Here is a 19,136-nt window from a genome sequence, read left to right on the forward strand (position 1 = left end):
CTGTGTGCTCCTAAGGACCCCACCCACCACCACAAGGGGTATATAAAAGCTGTAACTGGGGGTCTGCTGTTTAACTGGAAACCTCCTGTTTTTTTTGCATCTATGCTTGCTGCTACCAGCAAAAGGTAAGGGTTCCCCCCCCACAAAGTATTTCTAATAGGTGCCTGAGTCTTGTCTGCTCTATGACCAATGAAGATGTGCTGCACTAGTCAGGATGGGCAATTTGTCAACTTAGAAGCCTGTGTCCTAAAGAGCAGGTACAGTATGAGAGGTAAGGACACAAAATACTAAGTTTTATTTAGCTAAGAAAATTGTAACTAAATAGTAATTTGCTGCTAAATGTTTGCTTTCTAGCTTAAGTACACAGTGAGCTTATCAAAAATGCAATTAGCAAAGACTATGAAAATATAATAAGAAACACTAGTTTTATTCTTGTTTCCAGTGCTCATCAAAATAGGCTTCTTACAGTTCCCTTCAGCTGCTTGAGTCAGCTGGAGGTCATGAGGCCACATCTTCTGCTTTACTTGATTCTTCTTTGTTTTCCACATCTGCCACCTCAGTGTGACTACAGATAGCATCCCTTACTGACAGCTTTCTCATTTTAATGTTTGGCAGCTTCTTCAGATCACCATTCCATTCCCTAAAAGAAAGTGACAAAAATCACTTATAGATAAGAATATCAGGAAAGAGTAGCAGACTTAGTTCACCTTTTCTCAGGAGATGCTAACTCAAGTGATGCTGTTTTATTAATGTATGCTATCAGTCCAACTACAGTGTGAATAAGTATCCATGTTTTCACCTGATCTTGGACACTACAGTGGCTGCAATTTGTCTGTGAAGAATTAAGTACTTTCACGTTTAATAGTCTGAAAACAACCAACAAACCTGTTTTACTTTATCCCCACAGACTACTTGTATTCTCAGTTACTTTAGGCTAACTGCTTCTAGGTTAGGCACGCTAAACTCGCGAGCTTCTCTGCAAAAGCAGTTCAGAAGACTTTCTTTCATCTGGCTAATGTGAGCTAATATCACATGTTCATCAAGTACTTCCATACAATTTATGGTAACTATTAACATCTTGTATGACTTTGGGCAATTTGGTCTAGTGGGAGGTGTCCCTGCCCATGGCAGGGGGGTTGGACCTACATCATCTTTAAGGTCTCTTCCAACCCAAACCATTCTGTGATGCTGTAACTGGCTTCAAGGAGACACAAAATGTTATTAAACAATAATTCACATGATAAGCACATTACTTCAAAAGGCTGCATAAAGAAGGAAGGATTCATTTAAATATCCCATGTTGAATCCTGTATCCAACTGATAAAATGGCTGCTTGATGATAGCGTACTTCACGGATAACTTCTCAACTGCAAAGATAGTATGTCTAGCTTACAATTAGCACATGCTACTTTGGGTTCTACCAAGGCAATAGAACAGTAACACCTTCATCAAACATCCCAGTGCATGAAATCAATTGTGCATATAAAAACATGGCAACCAGAGGTCCCTTTGAAATCTCCAGCAATATTCCACCATCCTGGGACTATGACTTCTGGCTGCATACCACCCCTAGGAGATGGTGCTGTATCATTCCTTGCAACATTTAGCATTCCTAAGTTTTGGGGGGTTTCCCCCCAAGTATCTTGTTTGGTAGAGCCATCAGCAAGAGCAAGAAACACCGAAGTGTTTCTTCAACCTCTTTCCAAGGCATATTGGTTTGCTAGCCCAGATGAGCTAGCAGCAAGCTCTACAGCTCCCAGAGCCTTAAGTGGATATCATCAATTCTCTCGTGACTTTCAACTAGTACATACACACAAACACTACTGCAGACCTTAGTTCACCTACATGTGCATCTTGTATCTTAGAAAACAAGACTAAGAGCTTTGTGCTGTTTTAGTTACTTAATGGTTAAGCTCTGACTACAAATAATTTAGGTCATGACACTACATGACTGCAATTACCATCTGAAATCTCAGTTCAGGTAAGAAAACTATTTCACTCTATTTCCATTTATCTATAAATCTGTGTCTTGATCCTCAGAAACTAACAGTGAATGTTAATTCTTTTAGTGTAAATTGATGAACAGCTCAGGCAATGAAAAAAACATTCTCTAAGAATATCAACAAAAAACACTTAAGATGCAGAAATAGAACTCTGTTGAAAGTTTGTAACACTCCCAGTGTCTTACTGATTAACCATCACTTGTAGCAGCTACGAGTGCTGAGTTAGTAATGCCATACCTAGTCTTTTTCAAACAAGACAAATCTTTAGCAATTTGGCATAAATTCTTTTTTAAGAAAAGACAACATAATGTCAAATTCAGAAACAGTGTTTTGGATAAACAGATTAATTAGTAGTAAGAATAAAAGGATCTTACCTGAAAAATTTAAGGTGCTTGCCGTTCACAATGTCTGGGATTTCTAATAGGAATTAAATTAAATACTATTAGATGTGTTACATTATTCAAGTGAGTCTCATTTCAAAGAAAAGAAATGTGAACTAAAGGGCTGAACATATTTCAGATAGTAAAACCAAGAAAATGATAATAAGGACTCATGCCAGAAAGTTACTAGAACAATACATTAAAAACTAAGACCTCTCACTGCTGAAGTAAAAGAAGTAAAATTATACTTATGAACTGTTCCAGAATTCACACAACAGCTATTGAGAACCCAGTCCTGACAAATAATAAAAAGGTGCTTTACCTTCTCTAAATTGATACATCTGAAAAATAGCAAGAAAAGTAAGTACTTAAAAGATTCCCTTTAAAAAAAACAGTCCAGTGAAGAAATCAAAACAATTAATATATTTTACAAGCATAACTAGCCTCCTCAACCAGTATATCAAGGTCTGCTTATGACAGTTTTTTTTTTTTTAAGAGGTGTTCCCTCATCAGTATAATAAAAATTCTACTTTGCGTTAACTTACTGTGAAGATGCACCACAGATAAAAGACACAATAGAAAAGCTTACCTTCATAACTGACCCAAATATACAAAGAACACTATTAATTAGTGAGTATTAAGTGCTTAGTAAGTGAAATGTTTAAGAAAAACAATTTCAAAGCACTTAAGTCACCACTGCACGCAAGATGGATCAGTAGCAGAGTTAGGAAAGTAAACTTGAGCATGGAGAATCTAAGAAACACTTCGACACACTTTTGAAAATTTACCATGTACAAGAATACGTATGTGTACATAAAATACAAACACTGCGAAGAGTACAGTCAAGTTCTCGGGTGTTTGAAGAGAACATGTTTTTGGATTTTGGGATATACTACTACTTCCACCTGGAATAAGAGTCTGAAAGCAAAGAATGACTATTTTATGGCAATTAACCTCACTGCAATGCAATTATTGTTTGCATTGTTAAATAACTGTTCCAAAAGCCACTCTTGCTACTGGGACACTTGCTGTGGTTGCTGAAATGATCGATAAACACTGCAGTAAATGCAATGTAGTATTTATAGAGAACATTGGTACCTGTCTCCTCTCATGCACTGATGTTCCTCTAGAACTATTAATTTCTCTTCAAGACTGAAAGACTTCATAATGACATAATGTCTTCCCCAGACCTAGCTTGACAGAAATAACTGACATATGCTCACTACAGATCTTTATCTCTGGTAGTGAAAAAGGAAGGCAAACAGCTTGTACAGTGGCATATGGGACAGACATTTTTCTTTGCTGGAGTAACCAAAGTGTTCTTACTAGAGTTGTAGTTCCTAACCTCATGCAGAATCTTACCTATGATAGTTAAGCTGCTTTGACTGGATTCAGTGCCATTCTTTTCTTGGTCAATCCCAAAATACTGCATGTGACCTGTGCTTAACATTGTCACTAATTTATAGAGACCCCTGCCTTTGGAGCCTTGAAGTTCTTCCATGTTATAAAATACATCACAGAGCATAAAATACTGTTCATTGACAGTATTTTATTCTGTACAGACTTCACAGCCAGCCGGTATGTCAAGAAGAAAGGCTGCTTGCTCCCTCTTTAACATTAAATCCGCTTTATTATTTCAGCTCTTAGAACTATAACATTTCAGGTACTTCTTATGCTGTCCTTGAGCAAGCCTGGAACACACAGTTCTGCCTTTGTTCATCTATCAATTTTCTTGAGTCTTTCAGTAATAAATCAGATGATGCTAACAATGCAGGATTATAGATAATTTTGCTATTGTAGAAAGTAGGTTGATAACACCTATCACTTCTCTTAGTGGCCAGATAGTCTTTACAATGCAGAAAAATATTTCTTCCCTTTACATTGGATTACGAAGGTACCAGTTGAGGACTGACAATAAATGCACTTGATCTTGATACCAATTGGACTTTTGCAGCCTGCTTTTTGGTAAACAAGTGCTGTACAACTGCTCATAGCTGAACAAGGCAAGGAACATTTACCTAATCCTTTTTTTAGTCTGCCGATTCCTTGGTTCTGATAGGCACTAATGCTGCCTGAGGTCCTTCTGTCCTAACCAAGCACTGAAACAAACCCACAGTTCCTCATGCTTCCCCTGCAGTCCCTTGAATTGCACTTTCAGCAGCAAAATGCCAAATGCTGAAATGCCCAGGCCTCCACCTGAGAGAAAATTACCCCTTCTTTCAGCTGTTTCATGTGGAGCTGTGCCTACTCAGCTTTCTCCTAGGATCTTGGTGATGTGAGCACTGAGTGTGGCAGGAGCAGCACTGAGCCAGTTTGGGCCAAGTGCCTCGGAGATGTGCTGAGGCTTGTATTTGTTCCCTCTGTCAGAGCACTGACATGCTGGTCTGTGCTATTCTCAGACAAACCAAGGCTACATGACAGGACTCTCAAAGCCCTTTCAATTGCTTGTTGTTGTTGAAAAACCATTTTGGAAAGCTAATAGCTTCTGTGAAGTTATGTAAGACTTTTTCCGAACATAATACTCTGCGAGTTTTATCTTGCCTATCATCCAGGGCTCACTGCAGTGTCAGGACAAAGCAAGTATTCCCAAGGGAAATACTTGCTGCACTGAATTCATCTTTACTGCTCTGGCAGCAGCAACTTTTAGGTTGTGCTTACACGTGTTTGCAGTATGTTATACAAGGCAAACCACAGAACTGCCAGGTTAGGAACTGAACTAGGAACTCTTGTCCCACTGTTTTGTGTGTAGAAATAATGAGTTACTGCACAGTACCTGACTTTATTCATTATGGTGGAAAGCTGCAGTAGCACCGTATTGTCAGATTAACAACACTTGTTTTACTGATGCATCTCCATAGCATGCACCAGGGTCATGGTTTTTGACATTGTTTCTTTTCAGAAGTATGTATTTCTTAAAAACATCTTAAAAACATCATCATTCTTCACAGCAGTAACCATTTCTCTCTCCCAAAGCAAAGACTTGCAGAAGAAATTTATCTAAATCTCCCAAGAACTGAAATTGCATTGCTCTTGGCACAACTTAAGCAGCATTCATGTTATATTCATTAGAACTATCATAAGGAGATAACACCCAAGTTGGGTGAAAAGGTGCTACTGCAGTCTGAAGTTACAAAGGGAAAAGGATGTCAGAAACTGTACATGTAGATGTTTTGTAGATGCACATGTTCTTTAAATTAATAACCATTCAGGTACACAGTCATGACTATTACAGAAGGCAACACCTATCAGTGCCATAGTTATGCCAGCAAATACATGCAAGTGATAAAACTTTAAATTAAAATCAACTTTATCTGAAATTTCAAAAACTAACTAGTAAGTGGTGCATTTAGCTTTAAAGGCTCTTCTTCCCCAAAATTTACCTTCTACTTCTGTAAGAACGTGCTAAGCAAATAAAGGCAAATTATCAAAAATGTATGATGTTCAGATAAAATAATTGTTTTTCAACTAAAAGCACACTAACTCCAAATTCTGTCAAAATATCCTGTCAAAATCTAGGATTATCTTTCAATAGCCTTCCTATAAACACAAAAGACCAGATTAAAATACACTCACACAAATAACGATATGTCAGGTATAAAAGAACAGTAAAATTAACTGAGATATATTTAAGGGGTAAGGGGGTGACGAGTAACTGCTAACAGAACTCAACAGTCTGACTGAATGTTCCCTGTATAGGTACTATTTTAAGACTAAAATTTGTGCTTTTGGATATCTACCACTTCTGTCAACACACTAAAAATATTTTTTTCATTTGCATATACCTGATATATACAGCATTGAATTATAAGAGAATTTCTTCTAATTTCTTAATTCTAAGCAATACATATCATGTAGTTTGTTCACAGCAAATGCATATGCCTACGAGAAATAACTGAATTCAGGAATGGGGGGGAAGGAGGAACAGTTACTATGTCAGTTACAAAAGCTTCACTACAGCTTCCAGTGATAATGATGTAGAGCATAAAAGCAGTTTCCAGCTGATTTCCATTTATCTCCAATCTCTAATTACAGTATTTAGCAGCAACTATTTTCTGTGAATGAATACTGTCCTAGGCAGAGAGCAAAACCTGCAGCAGCTGTGATAACAAATAATGAATGATTTGAGAGTGTATTTAATATGTGAAGTTGCACCATGATCTCTGAATGCTTTACTTACTAATGCTATAATAACCTCCAATTTTGCTTACAATATTTCTGGATTCTTCTTTATTTTTATGTTGTGCTTGTGCATTTGACATCTTTCTATCTAGTCCTACTGATTTTTTTGTCAGCTTTCCACAAAGCAATACAGGAAAAAAAAAAAAAAAAACAAACTTAAAGCAATACCAGAAAGGAAATTTTCTACAATTGTGCCATTTGATGACATTCAAAGTATCTACCTTCCTATGACTTTTTTCCTCCGTTCTAAGTGAACAAAAGTGCATTACTGTTACATGTGAAGTCATACAGACACTTCTGAATTCCTCTGCGATTGCAAGATGTGAAAGTAACAAGTAGCAGCTGCAAAATTTTTACAACTTCTTTTGAACTGGTAAAATACAATCAAGGGGAATATGATATGCAGCCCAAACCTTGCTCTCCCTTGTTGATCAATATTGATTTTTCACTTCTTCCATGACTTGCTTTGACTATTAGCCAGACTGACTGCCTTTGAATAATACTTTAGCATTAAAGACAAGTCCATCATTTGACTCCAACATGCTTATTTGTGAAAGAAAAATGTAAATCATAAATTTCAGTACTATTTTGTACTTAACTTTTTTCAAGTCTTCGTTTTTTGTACAATTATTGTCCTCCTTTTCTTATTTCACCAGCTTACTGATGCTTCCCTTCCAGCTATCTCACTCTCACACTTATGTCTCTCTCACAAGTAGCTTGCTTCTGTGTGCTACCTCCCAGAAAACAAAATACTTTCATAAAGAGTTTTTCTTCTTATGGGAGACTCTATGCACTTTAAGAGGAAATCTTCAGCTCTAATACTTGTTATGATTTTCATGACTGCTTCTCAGTTAATCTTGGAAGATTTCACTAGACACTCCACTGCCACAGAAAGATAAATGGTAATAAAAAAGCCAATGAGAATAACTGGCATAATGATTTTATTCAAACTTGTGATGATGGCCAAGGTAAATATTTGAAAAACTCAAAGTGCTTTCAGCTGAGCTCTCACCTTTAACACTTAGTTTGAAATCTTCAGAGTTTTTGTGAGTTTGATTATTAAGAGGGGCTAAGTCTTAGGGCCTTCACATATATGCCCTCCGACACCTCCCATGAGTCAAAGGAAGCAAAACTCCTCTGCCTGAGAGCAAAAGGAAAAATGTGTTTTTCCTCCTTGTGGATTATCATTTGTGCCTGTAGAGCAGATGTGTCATAATAGTCCAGCATTTCTTCCTGGATTCCCTCAATTTTAATAGAAAGACTTAAGTACTTCTAAAGTTTGAATATTTTTATCTGCAACAAATTCAATTAAAAAAAAAAACAAAAAACAAAAACTAGCTGTTGTGAATTCCTTTGAGAAATTAATAATAAACATCATGCCTAAAAATTTCACTTAAGTTCCAGCCTCGTGAGCAGAAGGAGAGGGTATGACCGCATGGTTAATTCTAATGCTTTTTACATACCTATCCCATAGCCTTCATAGAGCTGTCTTTCTCGTTCCATGGTCTGCTTGATGACAGCTTCCCGTGACCCATGCTGTCTTCCCTGTCTACCTCTAATACTGTTTCGTAATTCAATCTGCTCCAGTTCATCACTGAATCGACACATGTATCTGAAAGAAAGAAGATGAACTTAAGCTACAGGTATTCGTGCAAAATACTTGTACAACAGAATTATTTTAAAAATTATATTTTCTAAATTAGTCAGAGATACAGTTCAAATCTAAGAAACATCACTTCCATTGTCAAAGTAAAAGCCCCATTTGGAAATATAATTTGAATCATCTGCTTCTTACAAAACATTTTTGGTTTTTTGTTCAAACTACTTTAGATAAAACTTCGATGCTATCATGAGTTCTCAGTGTTAGATTTAAGTTTTGCTAAACTTTAAGAGCTGAATTTCACTATCTCATTAATGAGTTTTGTAGTTCTTTTCTTATACATAACTGTGACATCATCCATGTTGTATAATCATTGTGTAATCATCCAAACTGGATCCACAGAGTAAGTTGTTACTGCCTTTGCAGTATCACTAGTGTTGGCTAGCAGCTTACAGATTTCATAAACTGTGAAAAGTATTTCAGAGCTTCTGAAAGAAAATGGACATAATGCAAATTTTTAAGAATACGTAAATATTACATCCTTATGCTTGAAGGTAAAAACTCAGGACAGGCCACAGGTACATATATCCAGCAGCACAGAACTAAGTTCTTTCTTACCCAAATCCACTTTTGATATTTCGTGCCCTAAAAATCTGTCCACCTGAATATCATTTAATCTTCTTACCAAAGAAAATTAAAGAAAAAGGTGTAAGGAATAGAACAAACTTTGTGCATTGTTTCACTGAACAGCCCAAAATTGCCTGAACAAAAATTCAGGCAATTACATTTATTTAATCCTCCACACAATAGAAGAGACACTTAAATAAAAATGCAAGTGTTACTTTAATAATTCTATTGTAAATATATATATATATATATTTACATTTAAGAACACTATTTTAAAAGACAAATCAAGGTTTTCAGTCCTGTCTTAATTGCAGACTTACTCTTCAAGTAGTTCACAAGCTTCCTTCTTTGTGTAGCTAGTTTTATTGGGGTCAAGGTGACTTTGAAACCATTGCAACTTTTCTCCTTAAAAAAAAAAAAAAAAAAGGAACATTAATGATTTTATTATCATGGTAGCACCAGCACAGATTAGGTATCTTCAACGTTTCTTAAATAAACCCCCATTATTCAAGATTCAGAATGGCATCGCAGAAATTTGGCTCACTGATTTTGTTTGTACCAGGTAGCTATAATAGAAACATTATCTTCCTTACAGAAAGGAAGTTTTAATACCTCACTGTGAATTACTGGAAACTAGTATCTAAAATATCAATAGACTGATTGCCTAAGATGCCAAGTTATGAATGCCCAAAGAAAATAACGACAATAGAGTGGCTGAACAAGACTTCCAGTTATCACAATTTTCCAATAATTTAATTGGAAAGGTGAATGTCAATCATTTGAAAGAAAAATATTTGATGTTGTGTCTTGAAGTCTTGTATCTACTTGGCAGACATTATTACAGTGTTTGTTAATCTACATATATCATCTTATTTTAGAAATCTTTCAGGAAAGTATGGAGACGAGTAAAATAAATGCAGGTACAGATGTATAAAAAGAGATATTTGTTCTATATTGACCTGTTGTCATGTACACTGACTAAGGATTAGGCTCTAATCCCTGAATTCAACCCAGTAAGTAATACTTAAGTGAACCTCAGGTATTTCAGCACTTCTTCAAAGTCTATTTTAAAATTACAGAGTCAGATTATACATAAAGCAATTTCAAATAGAGAACCTATAAAGTTGGTAAAACTGAAATTTTATGATAAAAAGTTGACTAGTGTATTCAGTAATAGACATTTCTGCTCACCAATAATATTCAAACGCAAAGCTTTTTCAATCTTCAACCTAACAAAGTAAAACACACATGTTAGCAAAGAATGAATACCATGTCAATTATACCATGGAACAATTATCTTCACTTTTCTTCTCCAGAAATAATTTTGGAGTCAAGATGAAAGTCAAGGTAATATTTCAAATGGAAGTTATCTGCCAAATTCAGAACAACATACAACATATTCTGCTTCACTGAAAATCTCTGCTTTTTGCTCTTTCATCCACTCTACCTATTAAGTTAAAATAGTGTCTTGGAAGAAAAGAAATAGAAAAACAGCATGAAAACAGGACATAACACATTTCTTAGAGCACAGTAAAGGGAATTCATGAAAGATCTGCATTGCATTAGTATCATTAAGTATTTGTAATATTCTGCTGGTATATTTCATGAGCTTGAAAATCCAAAACAGAAGGCTTCACTGTAGTGCATCCTCACAAATCAATAGGAAAAATATGATTAGTATTTAATAAACTAATTATTAAAGTGAGTGCTTAGTCAACAGTAAAACTTAATGTGTTAAGAAACTGAAATTAAACTTTTAAAATTAAAAATATTAAGAAAATTAATCTCAGTGTGTTTTCCACTCCACCTCAATTTCTGCTGGGATACTGAAGCCTTCTGTATTCTGTGAGATGTGTGTACACGATTCAGTTTGGGATTAATTATTCCAGTCATATCAAAAAATTCTTAGAGAACACAAGTTTTCCTGTTGCCTCATGCTCTGGAGCTCTCAGATTCAGTCTGCAGCAATGGATGTTTTTTAATGTCATTTCCTTTGCAGAAAGGAATAGATTGAGATGAGTATAATGTTTGTCACTGGAAAAATATCTTAGCCATGCATGTTCGCTGGATATATCCAAAGACTTGGGATATAATTAAGAGGAGGTTCTCTTATTTAATAAGAAAACTGATAAAGAAAATGATAAAGGATATCATTTAAAAGAGAAAATGCTGTCAATAAATCAACTCAGTTCAAAGCTACTTAAATTGATTCCTTGCACTCTATAGGATTTAATGAGCATTTCACAGTTTTAACTGAATTAACTCGAGGACAGAAGGTATCACCTGTCACAAAAGTTCACATAAAAAGAGAAAGCTCTACTTTCTAGAGACAAACATACTTGGGTCACTTGGCCATAAACCTACATTATTAAATAATGATTAGCTTTTTCATGTAGTATTTCACACTCTGAAGACTGTCCTGAAGTACGTATAAAAACAACTGCGTGTCTAAGGTACTAAGAACACACGGTAACGAAAAGGCTTTTTACTTTTTATAGGTACCTCAGCAGCATCTGGGTTCTTTACATGTTTAATATGAAAAAAAAGTAATTGTTTTTAAAATGAAGATTTTTAATGTAAAAATCCATAGAAGTCATGTGAGGGTGATGAGTTTTACCAAAGCAACCACAAATAAAGCTGGTTGATTAATTAAAAGACTCTAGTGTTTAAATGAAAACCATACCAGTTTGTGTGGATGAAAGGACAGATCTGGATGAGAACAAGTTTTTTTTGTTGTTGTTTTGTTTTTTTTTTTTTTAAAAAAAAAGTATTTAGAGTAGAAGTCAGCTTTAAGACTCTGCTATAGAAGACACTGTCAATAAAAATTGTGGTAGGTAGCCCTCACAGCACAGATTGTGGACTTGTGACAGGTGAGAGCATCCACAGCAAGGATTCCTCTTACCATGCAGTGGGGCCTCACAGCCACAGTCCCTGCTACGAACCTTGCATGGCAACAAAGCAAGCCAAGCACATCTGCAAAGTATTGCCATAGAGAAAACTACAATGCCGTCTGATAAAAGCTTCCTGATTAGGATCATAAATTGTCATCTATCTATGCTTTAAAACACTAAGAGCTGCCATTTGGGCCTGTGATGGTCGCTGGCTCATTTATTTATCTAAGCAATGATGCACATAACCAGGCTTATCTTCTGGAGGAAAAACCTCCTTTAGTCTTTAGGTGTGCACAACTTATTTCAGTATGAGAAATACTGGATGATAGGATCAGATATTGCCTCACTGTACTTCTCATAAAAGCCTGACCTCAATGACTGCTAGAAGACAATAATATTAGCAGGGAGCTAATCAAATGAGCTAAGGCAAAGACAGTTCCTCTCATCTCCTTCCACACAGTGAGTAACATCTTTTACTCAAGGGAAAGAGGATAATGTCAGGGATATAATCGTGTGGTAGGGAGGCTGTTACTTCTTAATAATTTTCTACCAAAAGGAAAAAAAAATAATCAAATCATGCTTAGCCATTGATTATTGATAAGGGTGATAAGCAGCTTTCTTGAGATTTACTAGGTACTTTAAAAGTTCAAACTTTCATGCTCCATTAGCACTTCTTATCGCAGATACTGTATTCAACTGCTCTAAATATTAAAATTGAATAAATACTATTTTGCTAAATTAGTTTATTAATTTGGTATTTTTTTCCCTGTCATACCCACCTATACAATGCCACTTACAGCTCTGAGAATGAAGACAGACTCCGTCATTAAGAAATGTCATGGCTGACAGAACAAATCTCCTTTTGTTTCTTGTTTTGGGTTGCTAAATACCTTTTGTAGTTCTCCCTACGCATGCCAATTTTTATTAGCTGACCCACCAATTAGTAGCTTGGCTAGGCAATCTAGGACACTTCCATATGAAACTACCTTTATAAAAACTAAAAATTGAAATATTTGCAGTTCATTTTTTATTTCTGTAGCCAAAAATGAAGTAGTTTTAAGAGCTAACGTTTCTCAGTTTTACGTAAAGAATGTGCAAGAATACACCTCAAAGTATCACTGCTGTGAACAGCACAACTGGGATCATACGAGCTCAAGAGAGATTAAGAGGTTAGGCAACAGAAAAGCTAAGGAGAAACAAACAATAGAGTTCCACAAGCAGATATAAGACTCCTGCTTATTCCTAAGGGGAAACAGTACTTCATGCCAGATCAAGAAATACTGTAAAAATTTCTTAGCTTTCAGAGCATGGTAGTGTTTAGACTGGTATCTCTGTAAGAAAAACGCACAGACTCCTGAATAATTTAAAACAGAAAGCATATGTCCTGCATCAGGAATGAAGGAAAAAAACCTGCAATAAATCAGCCTTGGCTACCAAAAACTATGACAGAGATTTCACTAATTACAAACAAAATATGGGTGGTGCTGGTGCATCATTACTAACAGGAGTTCCAGGGCTATTTCAGTGTGTTCTACTTACCTGAAGTGTAGAAAAAGCAATGTTCTGCTGGCTCTTAACGACATCTTTGTAATGATTTAACAGACCAAACAACTTGCCTATAGGAATAAGGATTCACATGTAGATTAAGAATAAATTGGCAGAAATATAGTGGAATTTGGTGCTGATTAGACCTTGAGGAGAGCTGTGAAGATGGACCCAGAAAGGTGTGTTTCAAGTGAAGAGTGACAGAAGATTGTAGTCAATTTTCTAAAGCCAATTGGCCTGTCTCCCCTTATTACGGTCAAGATTGGTCCTTTGTAATACAGGCAGTTTCTGGACAACAAGCTTGTTATTACTGTCATATTTCATTGAGAATGCTTGCATGGAAGATTACTTGGATGACAGATTTCTGCAGCTTATAGAATCTCTCCTGCCTTTTTCCTGGGGTTGCACGGTCTTACTGAAATTCCTGGTGGGTAATGTCTTTCCTTTTTTTATTTAGCTTGTTTGGAGAAAAGATACTTGAATCTGCATTTTATAGCTAAATGCAAATTCCTTTCCTATTTAACATGAGCAGGCATGTTAATAGCTATTTCTGTAACTTCTTCGTATAGAAAAGTAAAGAAGTAAATAGAAGCCTGAATTGTCTCTAGTCCTGAATCCTGTCTCAAGCCAAGTACCAAAGAAAAACAACACAAAAATCAAGGAAAAAATTTACCAATACTTCCACAAAAGACATTGAGCTTCCAGTAACATGTTGTTCAAGGGCTACCTACACCCAAATGATACGTTTGTATTGAACATTTATCAATAGATAAGGTGTACATGTGTTCACGTGACTGGTGTGGGCTACTGCTTTTCCCTCAACAGAACAGAAAGTCTTCCTCAGCCTACAGCATCCGAAATGTATTTAGTCATTTTCGGAGCTCTGCAAACTGAACCCAAACCCCACCCCTATCGCATACTAAAGAAACTCACAGCTAAGTAATTGCACTGGTAAGACTGACTAGTGGCTAAACTAACTGTTTTTAACATCTGCATAACTCCCATTATTAAAAAATAAAAACATTTAAAAGTTAAGATTTAACAAGCTGATTAATACAGATAATACAAATCCATAAGACACTAGAATAAGACTTTTAAAGAAAAAAAGGGAAGAACATAAAGAAACATTAGCCATGTCTTTTGAGTTAAATGATTTCCTCCAATTATCTATATTCTAATGCAAATTGTATTTAGAGAACATCACAACAAAACAGACCTACAAAGTGAACAATGATAATTAATCAGATAGGACTGCAAGATGTAGAGATCTTATGTATGGGTAGAATATTTTTCTCTCACAATAAACTTTGGATGGTCCAGGTTGACACAACACTTTTGGCAGAACAGTTTCCCTGTGAGAAACAAAGGGTTACACCAGTAACCATCAGCCTAAAAGACTCATACCTGAAAGAGTAAGAGAGCTTGAGAAAGAAAAGTTAAATATAAAGTAACAGAACCTAAAGAAAATGATAGTAATCTACATCTTCTAATCGTAATCTGAGTTTCTCTGTTAAGACATTAGGCTTCATTTGATCCCCACAAGAATTAGGGATCAAAACAAAACAAAACAAAACATCATGCAACTGCTCCTTCATTGGGTTGCTTGAAGCACACCTTTAATTAGCCTGCTGGGCAGCTAACACTTAATAGCTTCCTATAAAATGGTGCTTTCTCCTCCTATAAGGTGGAACTCACACCAAAATGTGGCCCGCTTCCTTTGTTAGAAGAGTTTTACTGTTATAGCTAGCTCTGTTTGCTATGCTTCAGAAGGAAATAACACAAAGACTAACCACGCTGCTATACAGCCTGTTGTCTCCTACACAGGTAGGAAACTCTTCATTTCTTTTACGTAAGCTTCCTTTTTAAAAAGCTATTAATTTTATGAAGTTACTTTTTTGTGAGGAAAAAAAGTAATTAAATGGCAAGTCATGTGGAAGAAGACTATTCCACAGCAGGAGTTTCTTACTTTCATTCTTTGCTATTGTAAGAGGAAACAAAAATTGCACTCCAAGAAGCTGACCAATCACTGAAAGACTGGAGATTAAGTGTGCCCTGTCACAATGAATAACCACTACCTTACTCCTTTACACGCTAAGTCTTCTTGTGCATGTTTTTCTTTATTGGAAAATTACAGATGTAAGCACAAAGAATCAAGTATGAATCAGTTACCTTTTGTGATTAAGCTCCCTGAGTGGCAGTTACGAGGCAAAATGAGATAATTAAGGGATGACAATTTAGTACTAGGAAAACAATCACCAAAAAATAATTTACAAACAGAAAAGCACAGACAACACAAAGCAGCAGGGAAACCTTCTTGCATGCTAGGAATCTGCACGATCCTCAACACATGCTGTTTGTAACTTCTTACAGCAGCTCTCCTGAAGCTACAGGACACAGCTGTGTCCTATTCTCCCTAGTGAAGAGAAACTTGTAAGGTGTCTCTGCCTTCCTAGGCAGAGACACCTTACAAGTTTGCCCTGGATAGGGTTGCGCAACCATAAAATCTGCACAACCTCTGAGGAACCCTTTAACTGCACCACTAGTTCCCAACGCAACACCTTCAGGTATGTGAATACTTTGGTTCAGTTTGTGTGACTCTATCAAAGTATCAGTATACTTTGACAGAGAACGCTTGCAATACAGTTTAATAGATTTCTAAAGAACAGTCATGCTATATCAGCATTCAAGGAGTTGGTTGGTATATGTTTTAGAGAAAGCAAGCTGAGACAGAATGGAAATCAAAGGCCTGTCCTCTCCAGCATCTTTCCCCTCCGCAATAGGGGAAAGAAAACCAAAAGATAGGACAGCAGGAAATCACCAAAAGGAGTTAACTATTTAGTCTTATTCAGAAGTCTCTCTCGTAGGAAGGATACCAAAGGAGGTTTACGTCTCTTCACTACGAACTCAGTACTTCAGTAAAAGATGCTAGACCCTAAGCGGGTTTCTTACTAAATCTTGGAGTCAAGTTAAACAAGGTGCCTAAGTTTCATGAGAAGTCACTAGCATGATGCCATTCAGATTATTAAAAAGCAAACTGCTGTGATAAGAAGAATCTGAATCATTAAGGCAGGAAAAGACCTCCAAGAAATCTTAGAAGTAGTTGATCTACAATTAGGCTGATTTATTCTGTGTGTGTGAATATAATCATGTCAGTTCACATGGCCTGCCAGTACCATGCTATATAAGCTAATTTATTAAAATAGATGTTAAGGTTGTATCAGCATAAAGGTCCCCCTTCACCAGGGCTCACAAACAAAAATATCTACTGTAATATCCTTGAGTCTGTACACAAGGTTGTACAGTAAACTTACTTTTCTTTCTTATCTTGTTTGTGTGCTTCCCTTGCAAGTTGTGCAGCTTTTCTGCTGTAAGGATGGATAACTTTTTTCTCTTGCTTCGCTCCTTTGCTTTTCGGTAACTTTGGCTGAAAAGAAATCAAAGATAGTGTATGCTACTAAAGTTAAATAAAACGTTAAAGGGAAGATAGGGGCATGTGTCATGCTAGGGACTTGAAAGCTCATGAATCCTTATCCCACAAAGCCCTTAATGCATAGTAGAGCTTTACCAGTTCCAACAGGTGGATCTTACCCCTCTCAATAACGTACACAATAACAAAATTATTTGAACACTCCGCTGTAATGTAACTACAGGAATGTAGGGAATGCTGCAACACGTTTTGCATAAGGCCTTCCCTCAAAATGCATACTTTGTAAAACTATGGCTAGAAAACTAAGATTACTGCTGTGCTCCTCAGCAAGTTTCTGATTCAAGTTTCTGATTGCTTTGATTTCTGGAAAAGGCCAGATATACCTTATGCAACAAAACAGAAGGGTTTTCTTTGTCTTTTCCAGCAGACCTTGGGAGTGCCTCTGGCTGCTGCCTGGTACGAGGCACTCTGCGCAAGAAGGGAATCCTGCCCACAAATTTAAGAGTCCTGGGCCACGGTTTTAAGCTATCTTGCTTTTCGGTGGAAAAGCATATTTGAACGAAACTGAAAGGCTTTATCGATTAACATGCAACTTTAATGAGAAGCCTTAAGCCGTGCGTTTAAAAGCAGACCCGTAAGCACGCAGGGCAAATGCAATGCAGGAAGCACCGAGGAGTGAACGGAGACCTCAGTGCATCGCTTTATGGGTGTTTGGGATCGCGGGGGGGAGATGAATCGCCCTGGACACGCAGGGGAGCCTCCATAGGCACCGTGCGCCAGCTGCACGCGTTTTGCTCCTCGCCTCCTGCAGTCGGGGCTGAAAGCAGCAGCCGGGGGCACACTGCCAGCCCCTCGGGAGAGGCCCGCATGAGTACATAGGGAGCCCGGCCTCTTACGGCTTCTCCCGGGCTTCCCCCGACGGGAAGGGAAGGGAAGGAAAGGCAAAGAAATGAAAGGCAAGGCAAGGAGAGCCGCCCCGCCCGCACGCACCATGGCGATCGCTGCCCTCAGCCGCCGCCGTGCACCAGCCGCACAGCTCCGGGTGCGGCGCCGGCAGCGAGCACAGGGTTCCGGGCTGGGCCGCCTCTTCCTCCTCCTCTTCCTCCTTCTCCTCCTCCTCTTCCTCCTCGTCCCCGGCACGTCTCGGAGCTGAGGGGTCTGAGGGTGGCGGCCTCGCTGTAGGCGCTGCGGGGTGGGAGCAGGGGAAGGGCCTGGTTGTCTCTAGCTCCGCTGACCGTAAAAATAGAATAAAAAATAAAACTACGCCATCAGAACAGGCTTCTATCTTTTTCAAAGAGTCCAAGTAAAATATGTCAGGAACCAACCTCTGTTGTGCTTCGTGACACAGCTGTGCTTTCATCCCTACTTATGGCAGGGGGGTTGGAGTTGAATGATCTCTAAGGTCCCTTCCAACCTGAGCCATTCTGTGGTTTACTGTAAAAGTTGTTATTTTACAACCTACATCAGCAATTACAAAAGGAGAAATGAGAGTAAGTGAAAAAGCAGGCAAGAAATCAGGAAAACACCATGATCCAGGTAGAAAACTACTGAGGAAGCGCTTCTCAAACCCTTCATTAACTGGGCAGCACAATGAACCCTTCTCAGCTACAGAAACAGTTTTTTGGGGTGATTTTTTGGACCCAAATGAGAACACTTTTGCCTGTCAATTTTTACACTGCCACTCATTCTTTTTGGGCAGTAAACCCAGATATAGTCACTTCTGAAGCAGAGGTATCAAGGTGAGTAGTGGAGGAAAGATGGCCCTCCAAGTGGCACGCAGAGGAAGCTGGAAGGGTTGAAATCCATCAGCTTTATCCCTTGGGAACAAATAATCAAATTAGCTTGGCTACTTTGTTAACTAACATACCTGCCAACACATCCAAACTTAATGCTACGGATTTAAAACCAAACCCGTAAGCATGAAGGGCGAATGCAATGCAAGCAGCAGCAAGGAGTGAACGGAGATCTCAGTGCATTGCTTACTGGGTGTTTGGGATCGCGGAGGGTGAGATGAACGGCCCTGGAAACCCAGGGGAGCCTCCAGAGGCACTGTGCGCCAACTGCACGTGTATCTTATACAGCACTGCCCTTCCTAAGAACCTAAGACAACTTTCAGATTTCTTTTTCCAAGCAAGTCAAGAAGTTACCATCGAGGCCTAGTAGCCATGTGCTTATAGAAAAGAAATTATGATGGTTCGACAGACAGTCGTTGATAGTAGACTAAATAGAGACACTGTCATAGGGCTTACTGCGTCTTGCTTAAGCATTACACAGAGAAGTAAAGTCTGTTAGTTTACCCGATGAAGCTTGAGAAAGACAGGAGAGATTATGGGCATGAAGTCCTGTGTTATACCTGACAAGAAGCATCAAAAACCCCAATGAAAAGATTGATCTCTCTTAGTTCTCATTTAATATTTACTCATTTCACAGAATGACACTAATGAGTAGGAATGTACAGACAGACTTATTTGTTCACTAGTTAGC

At 37.7% G+C, this 19,136-nt stretch overlaps 2 protein-coding genes across 8 annotated transcripts in view; one reads left to right on the plus strand and one right to left on the minus strand.

Annotated features, from left to right (window-relative positions):
- Positions 1-406: 406 nt before the first annotated feature.
- Positions 407-17,869, minus strand: TMA16 (translation machinery associated 16 homolog). Of its 2 annotated transcripts, none has more exons than XM_021270262.4 (7): positions 17,643-17,869; positions 16,537-16,649; positions 9,981-10,018; positions 9,110-9,194; positions 8,026-8,174; positions 2,378-2,420; positions 407-640 (listed from the first exon to the last, which is right to left on the minus strand). In XM_021270262.4, the coding sequence occupies exons 1-7, from the start codon at positions 17,643-17,645 to the stop codon at positions 499-501; spliced, it is 573 nt and encodes a 190-aa protein (XP_021125937.3). In that variant the 5' UTR covers positions 17,646-17,869; the 3' UTR covers positions 407-498. The 2 variants fall into 2 exon arrangements, with proteins under 2 accessions (XP_021125937.3, XP_012952128.3); XM_013096674.5 differs by lacking the exon at positions 17,643-17,869 and adding an exon at positions 13,220-13,296.
- Positions 14,922-19,136, plus strand: part of NPY1R (neuropeptide Y receptor Y1) — a 52,073-nt gene continuing 47,858 nt past the window's right edge. For 4 of the 6 annotated variants that reach the window (XM_027456496.3, XM_038178066.2, XM_038178063.2 and 1 more), the window contains exon 1: positions 14,922-15,049. The gene's annotated coding sequence lies outside the window, so the exon portion shown is untranslated. Of the gene's footprint in view, positions 15,050-15,650; positions 15,790-19,136 lie in introns of those variants that run through there. The other 2 variants (XM_027456495.3, XM_027456501.3) reach the window with 1 other exon arrangement.

The sequence above is a fragment of the Anas platyrhynchos genome, chromosome 4 (assembly GCF_047663525.1).
Source record: "Anas platyrhynchos isolate ZD024472 breed Pekin duck chromosome 4, IASCAAS_PekinDuck_T2T, whole genome shotgun sequence".
NCBI lineage: Eukaryota > Metazoa > Chordata > Aves > Anseriformes > Anatidae > Anas > Anas platyrhynchos.

What these genes read in the sequence shown, in the direction of transcription:
- TMA16 (XM_021270262.4), bottom strand. An exon ending in TTTGCGTTTGAATATTATTG is followed by an intron (nt 9,195 to 9,980) that starts GTGAGCAGAAAT and finishes TTTTTTTTTAAG; the next exon opens with GAGAAAAGTTGCAATGGTTT. An exon ending in AAGCACCTTAAATTTTTCAG is followed by an intron (nt 641 to 2,377) that starts GTAAGATCCTTT and finishes ACTTTCTTTTAG; the next exon opens with GGAATGGAATGGTGATCTGA.